General features: G+C 51.7%; 1 protein-coding gene across 2 annotated transcripts in view; it reads left to right on the top strand.

Annotated features, from left to right (window-relative positions):
• CLPB (ClpB family mitochondrial disaggregase) overlaps positions 1–17,598 on the top strand; it is a 90,885-nt gene extending 73,287 nt beyond the window's left edge. Inside the window, exons 9-17 of one of the 2 annotated variants that reach the window (XM_054975095.1) lie at positions 220–275; positions 3,689–3,733; positions 4,452–4,613; positions 7,536–7,692; positions 9,292–9,365; positions 9,909–10,028; positions 10,173–10,277; positions 12,710–12,946; positions 16,925–17,598. In XM_054975095.1, the coding sequence (XP_054831070.1) occupies positions 220–275; positions 3,689–3,733; positions 4,452–4,613; positions 7,536–7,692; positions 9,292–9,365; positions 9,909–10,028; positions 10,173–10,277; positions 12,710–12,946; positions 16,925–16,936 (968 nt within the window). In that variant the 3' untranslated portion in view covers positions 16,937–17,598. Of the gene's footprint in view, positions 1–219; positions 276–3,688; positions 3,734–4,451; positions 4,614–7,535; positions 7,693–9,291; positions 9,366–9,908; positions 10,029–10,172; positions 10,278–12,709; positions 13,503–16,924 lie in introns of those variants that run through there. The other variant, XM_054975094.1, reaches the window with a different exon arrangement.
• Positions 17,599–18,204: the final 606 nt, after the last annotated feature.

Raw genomic sequence — 18,204 nt, 5'->3', positions numbered from 1 at the left:
GGGGGAAGCCCAGGGCACTTTTTCTCCCCCCCACCTGTCCTCTTCCCTCAGTTTACCTCCCCCGTGTCTGTGTGTTGGCGCCAGAAGTTGCACGGAGCAGGGGTGGCGCTATAAAAATACATCCAAGTCATGAAAACAGGCCATAGCCTGAGCTCCGTACAGCCTGGCTTAACCGCGCACTCTCCCTTTGCCCTGCCCCCCCACCCCCTTCTTACACAGGTAAAACTGAGCTGGCCAAGCAGACGGCCAAGTACCTTCACAAAGACGTCAAGAAGGTGAGTCCTTTTCTGTTTGCCCTTTGAAGGCCAGGCTGTGGTTCCTAAGCAGCCCTGCCAGAGCCAGGGTTTGGCAAGCCCTACGAGGAAAGGCTGAGGGCCTTGGGAATGTTTAGTTTGGAGAAGAGGAGGTTGAGGGGGGACATGATTGCTCTCTTTAAATATTTGAAAGGCTGTCATTTGGAGGAGGGCAAGGAGCTGTTCCAGTTGGCAGCAGAGGGTAGGACCCGAAGCAGTGGGCTTAAATTACATCCAGAAAGGTACCGGCTGGATATTAGGAAAAACCTTTTCACGGTCAGAGTATTTCAAAAGTGGAATCAGCTGCCTAGGGAGGTGCTGAGTTCCCCCTCACTGGCAGTTTTCAAGAAGAGGCTGGATGAATACTTGTCAGGGATGCTTTAGGCTGATCCTGCACTGGGCAGGGGGTTGGACTGGAGGATCTGTCTGGCCCCTTCCAACTCTGTGTGATTCTGTGATGCCTGCTGGGCCAGGCTCCGGCAGACCTGGGCTGCTGCCTTTTGGGTCGAGGGCGAAGTCGGACCCTCAGGGCAGGAGCTGGCAGAGCTTCTCCTGCGATATCCAGGCAGGGTTTGAGGCCTGGGAGGAAGGAAGGTGGAGAAGTGGGTGGAGCAGCCAGAGAAGAGAAGAGGGATCCAAGCAGGGGGTGGGTTGGCTGGAGTCGTGCAAGCGCCGGGAGAGACTGGGGAGGGAAGGCAGGAGGCAGAGCTCAGCTGTCAGCACAGCTGGTTGTGTGATGGTTCCACTCTTGATCCACGTGAGGCCACCGCAGCTTCCAAGACCAGCTTGGGGCCTCTTTACTGCCCCCAGGCTTGGCCTAGGGAGGAGCTGGAACTGGCCTGGAGCTGCCGGCCCCCTTGTGTTTAAGGGTGGCTTGGTGCGCTTCTTGGTCCTGGAAGAGAGTTTCCCAATCCCTCTGGAGCCTTGAACAAAGAAATAGACAGAAAACATAGCTGAAGGAGCAGATGTGTGAACAGTGGGCTAGACTCCTGCTAGCTCTTGCGTGAAGGATGAGCCGTGCCAAGTCCGCACCGTTCCAACCTGTCCCTCTCCTTGCGCGGGGCTCCACGAGAATCAACCCCGAAGCTCGGCGCTGGCCAGGATGGTGGCTTCTGCTGGGATCAGCCAGTGGGGGTGTCGTGTCACACTAGGATCTGGGAGACACAGATTCGAATCCCCACTCTGACTTGGGAGCTTGCTAAGTGACTGTGGGCCAGATATACACACTGGGACCAACCTACTGCACAAGGTCGTTGTGAGGAGAAATAGAAGAGAGGAGAATGATGTCAAGTTGCTCTGGGTCTCCATTAGGAGAAAAGCAGGGTATAAATAAAATAAATAAGTAAACTAAGCTCATTTTAAACATATTGTCAGTTTGGGCCCTTCCAGGGCTCCTCTGCGAGTGCAGGTTTCAGAGCAAAAATCCATCGGGATTCATGTTTTGCATTCGTCCCGTCCGCTTGTTTCCTGGCTCAACATCAGATTTCATGCACTGCCAAGGACAAAGAGGCCGCCCTAATTCAATGGCACGCACACAACCAGTGGCTTATTGATGGCTAATCAGTTTGGTGATCATTTAGGTAATTAATGCACCAAATTGGGGGGGGGTCACAGAACATGGAGGAAATTATTGGGGAGGAGCAGCTGGAGCAGCAATTTAACCGATCATCCAAGGTGTCCCCGTGGAGATTTTGTTTCTGTGCCAGTGGAAAGCAGAATCTTCAGCATTCCCATCTTCCACGGGATGAACAGCGAAAGCCCAGCCCAGTTTATTCCCGTCAGCCATTCCCGGGGGGTTTTTACTTGCCTTTTACTCCTCAGGACGTTTACCATGAATACACATTGCCTGCAGAGGAGCTTTTGTTACGTATGCAGAGGAGCTGGGGCAATGTACAGAGGCCCCAGATGCAACCACCATGTTGGAGCTCCGTAGAGCTGCTCTAGTTTGGAGAGCATAGATGCCAAAAAACAAAAACAAAATGTCATCAGAATGTGAATTAAAACTCTGCCAGTTGGGGGAATGAGTGACTGAGCTGCCTGACATTTGTTTGGCTATTTGTTTTGCAAAACTCGTCCCCCCTCTAGGCTCATTCAGGTATGTGCAAAATCACCGTTAAGCATTATGTGTGAAACAAGCCAATAGCAAGACCTGGGACCTGAAAGAGCAGAAGAGAAGCTCACGTCCCTTCAAGGGCTTCAGGCGCAATCCAGCACCGAGTTCCATGTGAAATAAGCACTGAAATAAACAGCAGCAGTGTACCTGTGCAGCTCCCATTCATTGCAGTGCACACTGCACAGGAGAAATTCCCACTGGATTGAACAGCGGGAATTGAGTCCAGTGGCACCTTGGAGACCAGCAAGGTTTTCAGGATGTATCTTTTTGAGAGTCAGAGCTCTCTTCTCCAGACAAAGAAAGCTCATTCTCAAAAGCTCACACCCTGGAAATCTTGTTGGTCTCTAAGGTGCCAGCGGACTCAAATCCTGCTGTTCTACTGCAGACCAACACGGCTACCCACCTAAAACTTCCCTCTGGGTTGTGCCCCGTGAATCGGATCTGCCTGCCTCCAATTATGCCACCACCCCATCGGTTACTTCACACGTTACATTTTGGGGTAGATGTTTTTTTTAAGCGCGTACCTAAGAATGTGAACGTGAGAAAAAAGTGTTTGCACTAGAGATGGGCATGAACCGAAATACGAACCAAAGTTCGTCACAAACCAGGCTGGGTTTTTTTGGGTCACGAACCAGCAGTTCGTTGGAGCTCATTTCTGACGAACCGCAACAAACCGCTATGATGTTTAGAGCAGTTCGTATGGTTTGTTTTTCCTTTCGTCACTGCAGACAGCCTGGCACCAATCAATCTGTTACCTAGGCAACAGGGGGGTGAGCTTTCTGCAGACCCTCTGCAGCCCCAGAAGTAACAAACCAACGAACCAAACGGCCCAGATCGTGAACTGGGCAAGTTCATGGTGGTTCGTGAAAAGCAACAAACCGCCATTTTCCCAGTTCATGCCCGCCTCTAGTTTGCACACATGGGAACTGGGGTGGATCCTACCCTTATCCTACCACTCCACTGAGCAAAATGTGTTCATTTGTTAAAATATCTATATCCTGCCTTTGCTTTTGACTCACATTTGAAGGCTTCCTCCGATCTAAGCGACTTGTCATCGGAGGTTGTAAGAAGGCTCCTTGGAAGATGGCTGGATCCAAGGGCACTGGGTCCTGGCAAGGGGTATAGGGCGTCATATTTGGTGAGGATGCCAGGAGAGGCTGCAGCTCTTTGCCATTTGCTCTTTGTGGTGGATGAAACGGAACTCGCGGCCCCCCACCCAGGGTGGCTGCCTCCCCCGGGTCACGGGAGGGCTGCCGTTAAAGGGATGTTCTTTGTTCTCCAGGGCTTTATTCGGCTGGACATGTCAGAGTTTCAGGAGAGGCACGAGGTTAGTACGGGGGGGTCTTCTCCGCTTTCCTTTTTTAATTGATCTTTTGATAGAAAGTTCAGAAGGAAAAATAAGCTCCCAAAGCAAATACCTTCCATGGGGCCCTTGCTCGTGTTGCAGCATCAACCAGCGTTGTAATGTGGAATCATGAACCTGTTCCAGCGGAGGGGCCTCTGTCCAGCTTCTGTACGGTGACCCTGCCCGTTGCTTGCATCTGTGTTGGGGGGCCCCTCGCACCCCTCCCTCCCAATTCCCAACCATGCACCATTTGCATCACCTTTTAATAAGAACGCTGTTTGGCATTTAAATGGCACGTTCTTTCTGGAGAACCTCATCCCTGTATCTTCTTCCACCACCCCTCAGATCAGAGGGTTGGAGATTGAGCAGGAGGTAGAAAAGGGCTTTTTTCTGCCATGCTAATCCCCTCGCCCCTGGAGTTCCCTGCCTGCCACTGGAGGCCTAGACAGAGTTACTCCGGTCTAAGCCCGTTGATTTCACCAGACTTAACCTGGAGTTGCTCTGTCAAGCACCTTCCTCCTTGTTGTTTCACCATCGGGAAAATACTGTATTTATTTTATACACAGGGGAGTGCTTTCCCTTGCTATTAAATTAATGGTGTTGTCTTGAGTTAGACTTTGGGGTTATTCCACGGGGCAGGCCTCTTTCTCGAGTGACTGAGTTCTTCTGACGGGATGTCGGCTACCTCTCCCCCTTCTAGGTTGCCAAGTTTATTGGCTCCCCGCCAGGCTACGTCGGCCACGAGGAAGGTGGGCAGCTCACCAAGAAGCTCAAGCAGTGCCCAAACGCCGTGGTCCTCTTTGACGAAGTGGACAAGGCTCACCCCGACGTCCTCACCATCATGCTGCAGCTGTTTGATGAAGTAAGGGCTGCGGGGCTTGTTCTGAGCATTGCCAGGGCTTATTGAGGGCGCTCCAGAGACTGTTGATTCCAGGGCCGATTCCAGACGGCCCTCCGCCTCCCGAAACATTGCGCGTCGTCGCGCGAGAAAACGCAATATTTTGCGTTTTCCGCGCGACGTTTCAGGAGGCGGAGGGCCGTCTGGAATCGGCCCAGGAGTGCCTGTCCCGAAGCAGGCAGCTGCCTCTGTCTGCGTGGCTTTGTCATACTCTCCCAGCCTAACCTATCTCATGGAGTTGTTGTGAGGATAAAATGAGAGGGGAGACCATAGAACCTCCTTTGTTGAGAAAACCTCCATGCTCAGATACAGTCTACCTCTGAGTACCAGCTGCAGGGGTGATGTTAGACGGGAAGCCTACTGCCCTCACGCCCTCCTTGTGAGCCACCCAGAGGCATCTGGTTTGCTGTTAAGAGCAGAGATGGGCCGCTGGACTGATCCAGCAAAGCGTTTATTCCATTCGTCTTCTAAGGCAAAATTTAAAGGCAGCTGTCTGGGATTCTGCCATTACAGGGCGTCCTGTTCTGGCCAGGAGCCGATGGCATCCTCAGCTGAGGCTGTCATTTGCTGGGCAGGGGAGCGAACTTGTTTGGGAAAGGCAGTTTAATAGACTGTTCAGGAAATGGCTGTGGGCTATAAAGCAGGAAGATTGGTACAGTGGGATTGCTCAGAGCTGAGGTTGTAAGCGCTTCCAATTCTGCCTCTCTCGTGCTAACCGGAGGGGAGGGCAGCGGGCACACAGGCCTGCACAGGAGAGCCATTCGCCGTGTTCTGAACACTCGTCTCCTCTGCCATAAGGGTCCCTCCACGAAAACTAAAACAATAACCCTTTGGAGGGGGGAGAGAAGAGACTGCAGGGCCCCCGTGTTGTCCCCACCACATGTCGCCAGGAGCGGGCATGCCAGCAGTTCCGGACAAATGCGCTCCGGGTACTTGGGATTAACATTTCAGCAATTGCCCAGGCAGGCAGTGCAGACATTGATTTTGCATTTAGCAGCTGCCACCATGATCTATGCAAGAAGGGAAAAAACTGTGTTATTAATCTTTAGGAAAAACAAAGAACCCAGCCTATTCCCCCACCCCACCCCCTCCAGCATGGAGAACTGAGCAGTTCTAGACATTTGTGTCCTGCCCTTTCTTCAAGGAAGTCCAAGCGGCACACGCCAGTCTCTGTCATTCCAGTGTGGACTCTTATACTTGGGATGTGGTTCTTCCTATTTACGCTGCTAGCTCCATTGGTGACCTATCAGTTATTGTGCTCAGTTCAAGGTATTGGTTATTATATTACATACAAAGCTCTGCACGGCCTTGGCCCAACATACTTATGGGACTGCCTCCCTCCCTATGTCCCTCCATGGCAGCTTTGCTCATCTGAACAGGGTCTCCTGCACATGGGTGAACTCAACAGCAGCCCGTACATGGGCTTTCTCTGTGGTGGCCCCTACTTTGTGGAACGGCCTGCCAGAGGAGGTCAGGAGAGCCCCCACCCTCCTGGCTTTCTGCAAACGATGCAAAACTGAATTATTCAAAAAGGCTTTTTACTCAGATAGGAGGGCTGTATTGTAGGGAGGAGGTCTCAGATGCTTCGCTGATGAGTTAGGGACCACAGACTTCACCACTATGTTGCCTTACATGTTATCTCCTGCTTTAAATATGTACTCCACTTGTGCTCCCTGTTGTCTAACGTCAGCCCTAGAACTGATTATGTTCTGTTTCAGCATTTCTTCAACTCTGTATTGGATCCATGCTAATATGTATTTATTTACTCTGTGGCATTGCTTATGGAAATGCCCTTGCTACTGATTGTACTAATCTCATACTGTGTACTCCGCCTTGTACTTGAGTCTCAGTGAGAAAGGCGGACTATAAATGACATAAATGAGTAGGTTTTTTTCTTTAGCAGGCTGGAAGAAGTCTTGCACAGGTCTGGCTTTCTTGTAGCTCTCCTGTGACTCTTTTCCAGGCTTCCTGCCGCCCTCCACTGATTCTAGTCAGGGGCCCAGAATTCAGTGCAGGATCAGTCTCAATGAGGCCTCACTAATAATAATAATAACAACAACAACAACATTTGATTTATATACCGCCCTTCAGGACAACTTAATGCCCACTCAGAGCAGTTTACAAAGTATGTCATTATTATCCCCACAACAACAAACACCCTGTGAGGTGGGTGGGGCCGTGAGAGCTCTGAGAGAGCTGTGACTGACCCAAGGTCACCCAGCTGGCTTCAAGTGGAGGAGTGGGGAATCAAACCCAGTTCTCCAGATTAGAGTCCCATGCTCTTAACCACTACACCAAACTGGCTGTCTTAACCACTACGCCAAACCAGTACCAAAGGACGCAGTCCAGAGAACGCAACCAAGGAGGATCTTGTCTGTTTATGTTACCTCCTTTTTTGTAACCTCTGCTACAGACTTCTAAGCCTTGGCTGAAAACCTGCCATTGTCGAAACCCGTGTATTTGTAACTTGCCCTTACAATACAGAGTCTTCAGGCATATTCAGAATTCTGACCATTCCAGCACATTGGAAAGTGGAGTGTCTAGTCCTTATGAATATGCCCATCGGCCTTCTCCTGAGCCAGACCTCTGGGTCCATCAGTGTTGTGCTCTGGCAGCGGCTCTCCATGGTATCAGGCAGAGGAGAGATTTTCCCCAACACCTGCTCCCTGATCCTTGGATGAGGCAGGTCCAGGATTTAATTGTGGACCTTCCGCATGCAAAACAGGGCTCTCTCAGGAAAGCACGGCCCCTCCCCAGTGAAGACCGCTGTATAGAAAAGCTTTTGAAGACTGAAATGGTTGGAAACCTGAAAGTAGGTGAAGGGATCTCTGGAACCACCCCCCCCCCCGCCCCAAAAGTTACGTGTTTTGTCCTTGTCTGTTGAAGGGCCGGCTGACCGACGGGAAAGGGAAGACCATTGACTGCAAGGATGCCATCTTTATCATGACCTCCAACGTGGCCAGTGACGAGATTGCCCAGCATGCTTTGCAGCTAAGGCAGGAGACCATGGAGCTGAGCCGGAAGAGGATTGCTGAAAACCTGGGTAATAATCCTATAATATAATTCCCCTAGCGTCTTTCCGACGACTCACAATGTAACTCAGAGTGCAGGCACGTTATTGCGCCCCTAGCAGGAATAGGAAGGGAGTCGCTTCATATAGCAGCAGATGGGGTGTTTGCCGGGCGGAGGAGCCCAGAGATGCCTCCCCGCGCACTCCCCGCCCGCAGCGCCCCATCGGGGTGTCTGGCGGGTGGAGGAGCCTGGAGCCGCCTCCCCACGCACTCCCCACCTGCAGCACCCCATCACTGGCCTCCTCTTCCCCCTAAAGCCGCGATCCTGGGGGGCAGGGGGGGGCATCAAACAGTGGCATGCAAACCTCGCTGCCTCCTCTCACCCCCAAGCTGCAATCCTGGGGGGTGGGGGGGTGGGGCAGCATGCAAGCCTCGCTCGCCTCCCCCCCCCCAGCTGCAATCCTCGGGGGGGTGTCAAGTGACAGAATGTCCCAACCTGGAGCTGGCAACCCTACTTGAAATCGCAATGGGGAAAGCGGAGCAGGCATGAGTAAGGGGGGCCACGGCGGCAGGCATATATCGTTCCCCTCCCAGCCACAATGGGGGTGAGTATTAAGTAAGTAACGAGGGAGGGGCATGGAGGCGGGCATGACACCCTGCCCTCCTCCCTCTTGCCCAGTTCAGGACGCTGGGGAGGGGGCAATGGCCGGCCAGGGCCCCCTGCCCTTTCTAGAGCCCATTGTATTCTTTGCTACAACAGGCTTTGTTTCTAGTAATAACAATAATAGCATTTGATTTATATATCACCCTTCAGGACAACTTAATGCCCACTCAGAGCAGTTTACAAAGTCTGTTTTTATTATCCTCACAACAATCACCCTGTGAGGCGGGTGGGGCTGAGAGAGCTCTGAGAGAGCTGTGGCTGACCCAAGGTCACCCAGCTGGCTTCAAGCAGAGGAGTGGGGAATCAAACCTGGCTCTCCAGATTAGAGTCCTGCCGCTCCTAACCACCACACCAAACTGGCTCTCAGGTGCTGCTTCCCCCGGCATTGCTTCCCTAAAAGCATAGCAACTCCCATGCAGGAGCAGGCTGTCTGACTTTCACGGCTCACAAGCGGGCTGGGAGGAGAACAGGGGCTGTCCCTTGGGTCTTGTCCCCAGCACCTGGTATCCACGAGCAGATTGCTTATGACTCTGGAGATTCCTTTTAATCACACTTAAATTCCCACTCTTGCAGCTTTCTTGAATGTGAGATGTGGAGCTGATTTGGGGCCTGTCCTTGTGCGTTTTTTTGGTGGGTGTGAAAATTACAGCTCCCTTCTCAAAAGGGGCTAAGTGGGGCAAAGGCACCCTGGCCCACATGGGATGAGAGGTTGGGCAGAGGGGGCCATGGCTTACCTCTAGAGCCCCTGTTTTTGCCATGGCTCACCACCCGAGCCCCGGCTTTTTACGTATGAAGGAGTCTTCTTGCTTGCCTCCAAAGCTACCCAAAGGAGTGAATTCTCTGCTACACCCTGGGTCTCCTGGCCTTCCTCTTCCAGGGGGAAGGGGGCAGGGAGCGAAGGAGGCCCTGCTGTGCCAAGGGCTCTACCAGCAGCAGCCCATGACCCGTGCCCTGTCCTGCCTTTCAGATGATGTCCAGATGACTGACAAGATCACCATCTCCAAGCAGTTCAAGGAGAAAGTCATCCGCCCCATCTTGAAGGTACAGAGGGTGCTGCTGATCACCCTTTGGGCTGCCTTGGGTTTCCGAAGCGCAAGCACCCCTAGGCAAAGCCTTGGCGTTTGTTTTGGGAAGGGCACCTGAATGAACGGGAGAAGAGCTGCCATCTGAGCTTTGGGTTTGATTGGGAAGATGTTTTGTCCCAGGTGAGCCAGCAGGATTAAAAAAGGCCTGCCTCTTCCCACTGGTCAGTAACAGGATCTGAGGAGGTTAGAGATGCCGCCAGCCTTCCCAAAAGCAGCCATCCGGAGGCGTGCCCAAGGCCTCCCGAAGGGTCTAGGCACACCCGCTTTGACTTGCAGAGGGGTGGAGGCCAGGCGCCCGTTCAGACCGTCCCCAAGTATGAGCCCTGCCGGGAAGAGCTCAAGGGTTTGGGCTTTGGAGAAGCATAGTGCAGATTAGCCAATAAACCAGACAGGCCCAGCGTCCGCTTCCCCCAGTCTGAGTTTCTCCTCCTCGAATGGCGGCTTCTGGGTGCTGTGCGTTCCCAGCGCTCTTCCACCGCTCTGCCTTTTCCTTCCGCAGGCTCACTTCCGAAGGGACGAGTTCCTCGGCAGGATCAACGAAATCGTCTATTTCCTCCCCTTCTGCCACTCTGAGCTCATCCAGCTCGTTAACAAGGAGCTGAGCTTCTGGGCCAAGAGGGTGAGCAGCAGCCCCCAAAGCGGGGGGTGGTGGGGGTAGGGAATGCGCTCTCGGAAGGTTCCTTGGCCCCTCTGCAGCTGCCCGAAGCGCAGAGCTGGAAGGACAGCGAGCTCCCTAACAGGCTGCTTCTTTTGCCCTCTGCAGGCCAAGGCGAGGCACAGCATCACTTTGCTGTGGGACAGGGAAGTCATGGGCGTCCTGGCCGACGGTTACAACTTGCACTACGGGGCCCGCTCCATCAAGCATGAGGTCAGTGGGCAGGAGAGCCGCCCTTTCCCTTCCAGCTTCCTCTCTGGCGCTGATGGAGCTGAAGGGGCCAGAAGGAAAGCAGCTCCAGGCCGACCTCAAGGCACGGCTGCTCCGAACGAGGGTTCGGCCAATGTTTTGGTCGGTCGCCTCTGGGTCTCCGCCCACTTTTAAGGGCCCCAAGTAGCACTGAAAACCAGTGTCCCGCTTGGGGCCCTCCAGAGCAGGCCAAGAACCAGATGCGGCCCTCTCTCCCGCTCTGCTGCTATTCGTGACATTCAGCCCTGAAGCTAGTTAACAATTTGGGAGGGAGCATCTGCTGCAGTCTGTTAGGGGGGTGCTCCCAACAAACCGTTATGCAGCTTGAGGGCCAGATAAAAATACTCCTGCAGGCTAGAGACAGACACGGCCTCACAGCCATCAGTTACACTCCTGTGTTCTGGAATCTCTTCCTCCACCCCCAGGTAGATAAGCTCAGCCTTCCAGGTCTGAACCACAGAGTGAGAAGAGTGTCCAAAGACAGAGAATCTCCTCCAGGCTTTTTCAAAACAATTCCATTCATATCCCTCCTGGCCCTGAAGACTCAGGGAAGGTAGCAGACATGCCAAAGAAATGCTGCTGTTGTGTCCAAAGTTGGCTTGCCTGAAAAGGGGACAGCAGCTGTGCCAGCTCCCTCCAGCCCCGAGAAGTGAGAGGAGAACACATCTGGCGGCCTTTCCAGAAGACGCTCAGCCTTTGGCATGTCCCTTGGCAAAGGAATTGCAGAGCTCCCGCTGTGTGCCCGCCTTGAGAAGAACACAGAAGGTGCCAAGGTGGGACATGGCACAGCAGGCAGCTTCTTAGTTAGACGGGTCAAAAAAAACCCCAAGGGCTTTTTTTTAAAGCAAAGCCCCACTGCCTTGGGACGTGCCAGGGGGGGCAGCGCAGCTGCAGATGTGCTTTGGCCACATGCTTCCAGCAGCCCCTCCCCGGCCTGAGTCAGGTCGCTCTGTGGCAGGACTTGCAGTCCTCAAGTGGGACTGCGCACAGAACCCGTGGCAGTGGTCTGTCAATGAGATTTGCTTCACTGACCTGCCGTTCCTGAGCCAAAGAAGTAACCGTGGGCTGTTAGAATCCAGCCACCCGCAAAGGACTTCATGGTTCAGCCACCAGAGCGGGACGTCAGGCACAGCCAAGGGGCTTCGTTTCAGTTTCCTGCCTCCCGGCAGTCTTGGGTCCTCTTGGCGCATGTCTCAAATGAGGTCGCAGCCAAAGAGCAGGCGGTGTGTCCCTTTTCACACAGAACGCAATTTGACTCTTCAGTGGATTGCTGGAGGCATATTGGACAGGCCTTCAGAATGTGTCGACCCAGATCCGGAGCCTTCCTAATACTCGTTAAAAATGGATCGGACTGTGTTTGAGGCCAAATGGTGAACTGGTTCGGCCACCTCCTCACCTGTTCGTCAGGGGCAGGCAAGAGCTCACCCGGCAGCCTCACTAGACAACAGTGAAAAACCACCTGGCATCTGGCAGGCAAAGGTGTTGGGACTTGCTGGGCCTGAGAGAGCCTGGGGGGGGTGGGGACTGTTCACAAGACCTCTCGGATACTTGCCAAGCCCCCGGAACATCCCACTTGGGGTGACAAGTGTGTGAAAGGTTTGTGCATCGGCACCCTTTGCTCCTTCTGTCCAAGTCCATGGCTGTGGTTGAAAGGCAGCAAGGCGAGGCAGAGAGGAGGTCCAGTCGGGGTGGGGGAGGCTTTTTCTCCCTCCCCCAAACTAGAAGTTGGGGGCAGCCAATGGAGTTGACGGGCAATAGAGTCAGCACAAACGAAAGGAAATACGTCTTTACACAAGGGGTGATTAAGAGGCGGAATTCGCTGCCAGAGGGTGTGGCGATGGCCATGGGCCCAGACAGCCTTAAAAAGGGAATTGGGCCGATTCCTAGAGGAGAGTTCTGGCAGCTACTATCCTTGGTGACTAAAGGGAGCCTCCACTTCCAGAGGCAGTCAACCTCTGAATCCCAACGCCAGGAGGCAACTTCAGAGGAAGGCGTTGGCCTCTCTGCCCTGTTGCTGACCCTCCAGAGTAACTGCCTGGCCACTGTGTGAGACAGGATGCTGGGCTAAGCGGACCTCTGGTCTGATCCAGCGGGGCTCTTCTGAGGTTGTTACGTCCTGGCAATAGGGGTACCGGGACTGCAGTAGACAGAAAAGGATGCCTCCCTTGCAGGTGGGCATCTGGACAGAGAATGCACCCCCAAGGAAAAGCAATGGGCCACCTTCAGGCAGAGCCTTTCTCTGGCATGGCAGGCGTCCGGCATGCTCGGCTTCTGCCTCTCTTGAAGGCGCGCAGCCTGCCTTCCCTTTGCCTTGCGCTTTCCCTGCCGCAGCAACCTGGGCCATGGTGGTCACAAGGCTGCACTTCTTCTTTCATTCCTCTGACCCCCCCCCTTAGGTTGAGCGCCGGGTTGTGAACCAGCTGGCTGCTGCCTACGAACAGGAGCTTCTGCCGCACGGGTGCACCTTGCGGATCATAGTGGACGACTCAGACAAGCAGCTGCTAAAGACCAAGGACAGTTCCTTGCCCAAGGAGGAGAGCCAGAGGAAAGGGCCCAGCATACGGCTGGAGATCGTTGAGAAAGACAGCAAGAGCCGGAAGCTGGATATTCAGGCCCCCCTGACCCCAGAGGAGGTATCCTATTCCTTGTAGGTGGAACGGCTGCCCCAGGCTTCCCTTCGCCTGGGGTGGGAGCAGGGACTGCTGCTAAGCTTTGGACTGTGCGTCCTGTAATAAAACTATCATGAGAGGTGGACAAGCGAGTAAGAACGGTGGTGTGGGAAGCCGAGGCTTCTCTGGAGAGAGCTCCATAGGGTGTCTCCACCTGTACAGTTCACGTTGTTGGTATGGCAAGAGTGTTCCAGGGGATTGGGGGGGCAGGCAAGTTTTAGTCCCTTGCCCCAGAGAGCCACTTGGGAGGACCTGGGAATGTGTGTATGTGGCAGGGAAGGGGGTACTCAGGATAAACAAATGTGAATTTGCTCGTTACATCCGGGCGGCTGAGCCTGCCTGCCGCCGCCGCCCCACCCCAACGGTGACATTGCAGAACGTGTTTGGGATGGATGTATTGCAGAATCGAAGTCAGATGGTTTCCTGGGTTATGGGATGGATTTATGAAGGCGTAGGATGCTCTCTGCAACCACATGGGCGCCTTCCAGATACTTAATTTATTGCAATAAATGTAAAGTTGTACCCCAAGTAACTGCTGTCTGTGTATCTCAGGCATTTAAGACACAGTCCTGCAGGAGGCTTTGGAAAGGAACGGGTGCCATACAAAAGCCTCGGTGGGGCTTGTGCAGGGCAGCTTCCCGTTGGCTTGGACCTGGCGCCTTTCCTCTAAGGTCACACCTGCACCACCCATTGTTGCTACAGGGGTGAACATTTTGATCCTCTTTGGCATTCAATGTTCACGTGCTGCTCGTCACATTCCCCACGCACATCGGCTGTTCCTTCATGGTCTCTGAAGGTGCACCAAGTCATGTTCTAGAGCTGTTTTTAAGCGCATGCTTGATCACAGTATAGAAGAAATGAAGCCAAGATGTGATCGGGAGGGGTGAGTGGCCAGGACCAGAATTCCCAGGTACTGTGCCAGACTGCCCTGGTAGCGGGGAGGTTAGTTCCTCTTTATTGAGGCACGAACATTCTTGCAAGCTTACCAGGCAACGGAGCGCTCGCTGGGAATGAGCCAAGGGATCAGGTGCAGACTGTACCATCTTTGCACAAAAAGCAGCCAGTGCAGTCGTACCTTGAGTGTGAATTGATTGATTGGTCACCAGAGAGCATACATAACTCTCATCAGCATGCAGAATTTCAGCCCATTGATTGAGTTTGCCTCGAGGTTTGCCAGCTAATCAAATTAGAGCCAGAGGACAGGGAAGGCAGCAGAAGTGGAACAGGAATACCTTTATTACCATGACGGTTGTTTTAGCTCTTTTCTGCATCCAAAAGTGCTCTGCGTCCCTTATTTGTTTATTTTACAAAGCAACAGGAGCTGACCGGGATGCGACTCAGCCTTATGGAGCTCAGCAGGAGGAGAGGAGATTTGTCAGCCCCGACATCAGTTTTGTTTGCCACTGGGGGCAGGGAGGGGGGAGGCAGCAATTGGGACTGTTTCACCAAGAGGGTTATTGGGATGCTGCTGCGGTCCAAATGCAGGCTTTGATGGCAGCATACTTCGAGGTGGTGGTATTAAAATAAAAGTCTTGAGCATGTTATATGATAAGTACCTCAAATTGCCCATTAGGAGTGGGAAGACGGAAAGAAACACTATTTCACACAGACTAGATGGCATGTGGAACTCACTGCCACAAGATGTAGTGATGGCCACTGGCTTAGATGGATTTAAAGGGGTTGGACAGGTTTTATCTATTGCTGGCTATTAACCATGATCACTGAATGGGAACCTCCAAAGGAAAAAATCATCATCGGATGACGGGGAGCAGCCGGCAGAAGAGGCCCGTCGCTTCCTTGTGGCACCTGTGCAGCCTCTGTTGGAAATGGGACTCTGGATTGGATGGACCGCAGGCCTGATCCTGCAGGGCGACTCGTGCGCCCTCTCCCTGTATGATGATCTTGGATTCATTTGCCTTCCTCTTGCCGTACAGCATGTGGCTTAGCTCACTTCTTGAGTGGTTTTGCTTGGCAACACGTCTGCTGTCTGCTTGCGGCCTGGGCTGTGTAGGTGGATTTGGGGGGAGAGGCCTGGGTGGGGAGAGCCCTGCGGACCTGTTTGTGGTTCTTCGGGAGCCTCATCCAAGCCGATAAGCAACTTTTCTCAAGACGTGCCGTTTCTTCAGCTTGCAGGACTGGCCATTTCTTTGGCAGTGTTTGTGCACACACAGCACTTGTAAGATTTGCCACCCCCCTTGTCCCACATCCAGGAGTCATTTCGTAGAAAAAGAGCTGGAGGAACTCATTAGCATAACTCATTAGCATATGCCACGCCTCTTGCCATCACCAGAAATGTGTCATTAGTATAACTGATTTGCATATGCCACACCCCCTGACATCACCTATTCTGGCTGTTTTAGACCCAATCCTGGCCGTTCAGGGCCGAAATTGGGCCCAAAATGGCAAAAAGGGGCTGAAAATGACTGGAAAGGGGCCCAAAATGGTCAGGATCGGCCCACTGCTGAGCGGGAGTGCGATCCACCACCCGTCAGAGGCCCGATCCAGGCCGTTTCAGCCCCAATCCAGTCCGAAACGGGCCCCAAATGGCCGAGAGTCAGGTGGGCAGGGCCACCTGACATGTGACCTCTTTGGGGAACCGCCAGAACTGCGTTCCTGTGCGTTCCCCCTCGAAATGAGCCCATATCTCTTGTTTGCTCCTACCAGCTAAGTCTCCCCTTTTTCTTTCCAGCCATTTTGTGCTGCTGGGACTGCAGGACTTCTCTATAGTAGTTCATTGAGGGAAATGCAGATTTTTAGTAAGTCCATCTTTGGTAAGAGGGCTGCTGAGCTCCTTGCAAGTGCTTCCGTTCTTGCACTCCGTCAGGTGGAGAATTAAATCTGTGTGTTACCCTTGAGGAGTCTCCATCTTTTCTTTTAATGGCCTTTTTTAAAAACTTCTTTTAAAACTAGAAGGTCTGCCCTCATGAAGTGAGCAGAAGGGAACACAAGGTCTGTCAAAAGAATTGTAAGTTAATAATTTTAACATTTGATTTTGATTTATATAATTATGTAAGCAAAAAGAGAATTCGAGGAGTGGATTGCTAAAAGCATCAAGACAAACAGTAAACATTTCTTTAAATATATCCAGAGCAGGAACGCAGCCAGAGAAGCAGTGGGGCTTTTGGATTGACCAAGGAATAAAAGAACTGCCAAAGGAAGAAAGTGAGATGACAGAGACGCTCATTGAATTCTTTGCGTCTGTGTTCACTGTGGAAAGCGTGTGTCATGTACCCACACCACAGCCACTATTTTCGGGAAGAGAGGCTGAAGAACTGAGTCAAATTGAGGTGTCAAGAGATAAAGTTTTAGATCTACTGGAGAAATTAAAAACCAGTAAGTCTCCAGGACCTGATGGTATACAGTTGAGGGTTTTTTAGGGAACTTAGCTGTGAAATGGTTAATCTATTAACTGTACATGTAACTTCTTTCATTTGGGATTGTCTCATCATAAGGTTTTCAAGGTAAGAGATTAGGAGACGGTGTTTTAACATTGCCTTCTGCACGGTACTAACTAGGGTTAACTCAAGTGGCACTGCTGTTGTCTGTGAAATATCCTCCACCAGCGTCACCTTCCATTACTGCTGCTGCCCAGTAGCTAAACTTCAAGGATTCCTCCGCTCCCATCGCCATTGGGACATTCAGTTCTCTTCTGCTGATGTGACCATTGATTCCTGAAGGGGGTGGAGGCATCTTTGTCTGGTGTCTCAGCTTTGACCATTCCGCCTTGAGTGACTCTTCCAGGAGTTTAGACTCTTGACCAAGCCTGTGTTCCTGGCAGTGTTGCTCTTAGCTTCACTGACACACTCAAACCCCTTCACCATGTTAAGGTGTGTATCCAAGAGGGGGTTAGGACAAAGTATGGGGAAACAGAATGGTTTCCAATGGGCAAAGGTGTCAGACAAGGATGCATATTATCTCTTTACTTGTTCCACCTTTATGCAGAGCATATCGTAAGGAAAGCTGAATCTAAAAGAAGATGGAGTGAAAATTGGTGAGAGGAACATTAACAACTTGAGATAGTCAGATGAGACCACGTTACTGGCAGGAAATAGCGAAGACTTGAAACGACTACTGATGAAGGTTAAAGGAGAAAGCGCCAAAGCAGGATTACAGCTGAACATCAAGAAGACAAACGTAATGACTACTGAGGAATTACACAATTTTAAAGTTGACAATGAGGAAATTGAAATTGTTCAAGATTTTCTATATCTTGGTTCAATCATCAACCAAAAGGGAGACTGCAATGAAGACATTAGAAGAAGATTGAGACTTGGAAAAGCAGCTGTGAGAGAGCTAGAAAAGATCCTTAAAGATAAAGATGTCTCTCTGGGGATCAAGATACTTCAAACGATGGTATTCCCCATTACTATGTGTGGATGTGAAAGTTGAACAGTGAAGAAAGCGGACAGGAAGAAAATAGATTATTTGAAACGTGGTGCTGGAGGAGAGTTCTGCGGATACCATGGACAGCCAAAAAGACAAATAAGTGGATACTAGATCAAATCAAGCCTGAATTCTCCCTAGAAGCTAAAATGACAAAACTGAGGCTATCGTACTTTGATCACATCATGAGAAGAGAAGATTCTCTGGAAAAGTCAATAATGCTAGGAAAAGTAGAAGGCAGTAGGAAAAGGGGAAGACCCAAAATGAGATGGCTGGACTCAGTAAAAGAAGCCACGTCCTCTGGTTTGCAGGATCTGAGCAATGCTGTTAATGATAGGATGTTTTGGAGGTCTTCCCTCCATAGGGTCGCCATAGGTCGGAAATGACTTGGCAGCACATAACGCACAAAAATCAGCCTCTGTACTAGGACACTGGAGAGTAGCAGATGTTACACTGATGTTTTAAAAAGGGTCCAAATGAGAACAAGGAATTTACAGGGAAGTTAGCTTAACATCTGTCCCAGTCAAATTAGTTGAAACTGTAAAAGAAAGACAGAATTATTAGGCACTGAGAGGCACAAAACCCGCTGAGGGAAAATCACTGCTTCTTCAAAGGAAGTCCTGCCTCGCCATTTTTTTTAAAAGAAAGTGAACAAGCTTGTGGCTAACAGTGACCCAGTAAACATTATATACGTGGCCTTTCAAAAACTTTTAATGAGGTTCCTCACCAAAAACTCCTGGGTAAGCTCAACAGCCACGGGATAAGAGATCAGGTCCTTTTATGGATTAAAACTGGTTAAACGACAGAAGCAAAGAATAGGAATAAATGGACAGTTCTCA

The sequence above is a fragment of the Eublepharis macularius genome, chromosome 3 (assembly GCF_028583425.1).
Source record: "Eublepharis macularius isolate TG4126 chromosome 3, MPM_Emac_v1.0, whole genome shotgun sequence".
In the NCBI taxonomy this organism is placed as follows: Eukaryota; Metazoa; Chordata; class Lepidosauria; order Squamata; family Eublepharidae; genus Eublepharis; species Eublepharis macularius.
This window is presented reverse-complemented; position numbering and strand designations above follow the sequence as displayed.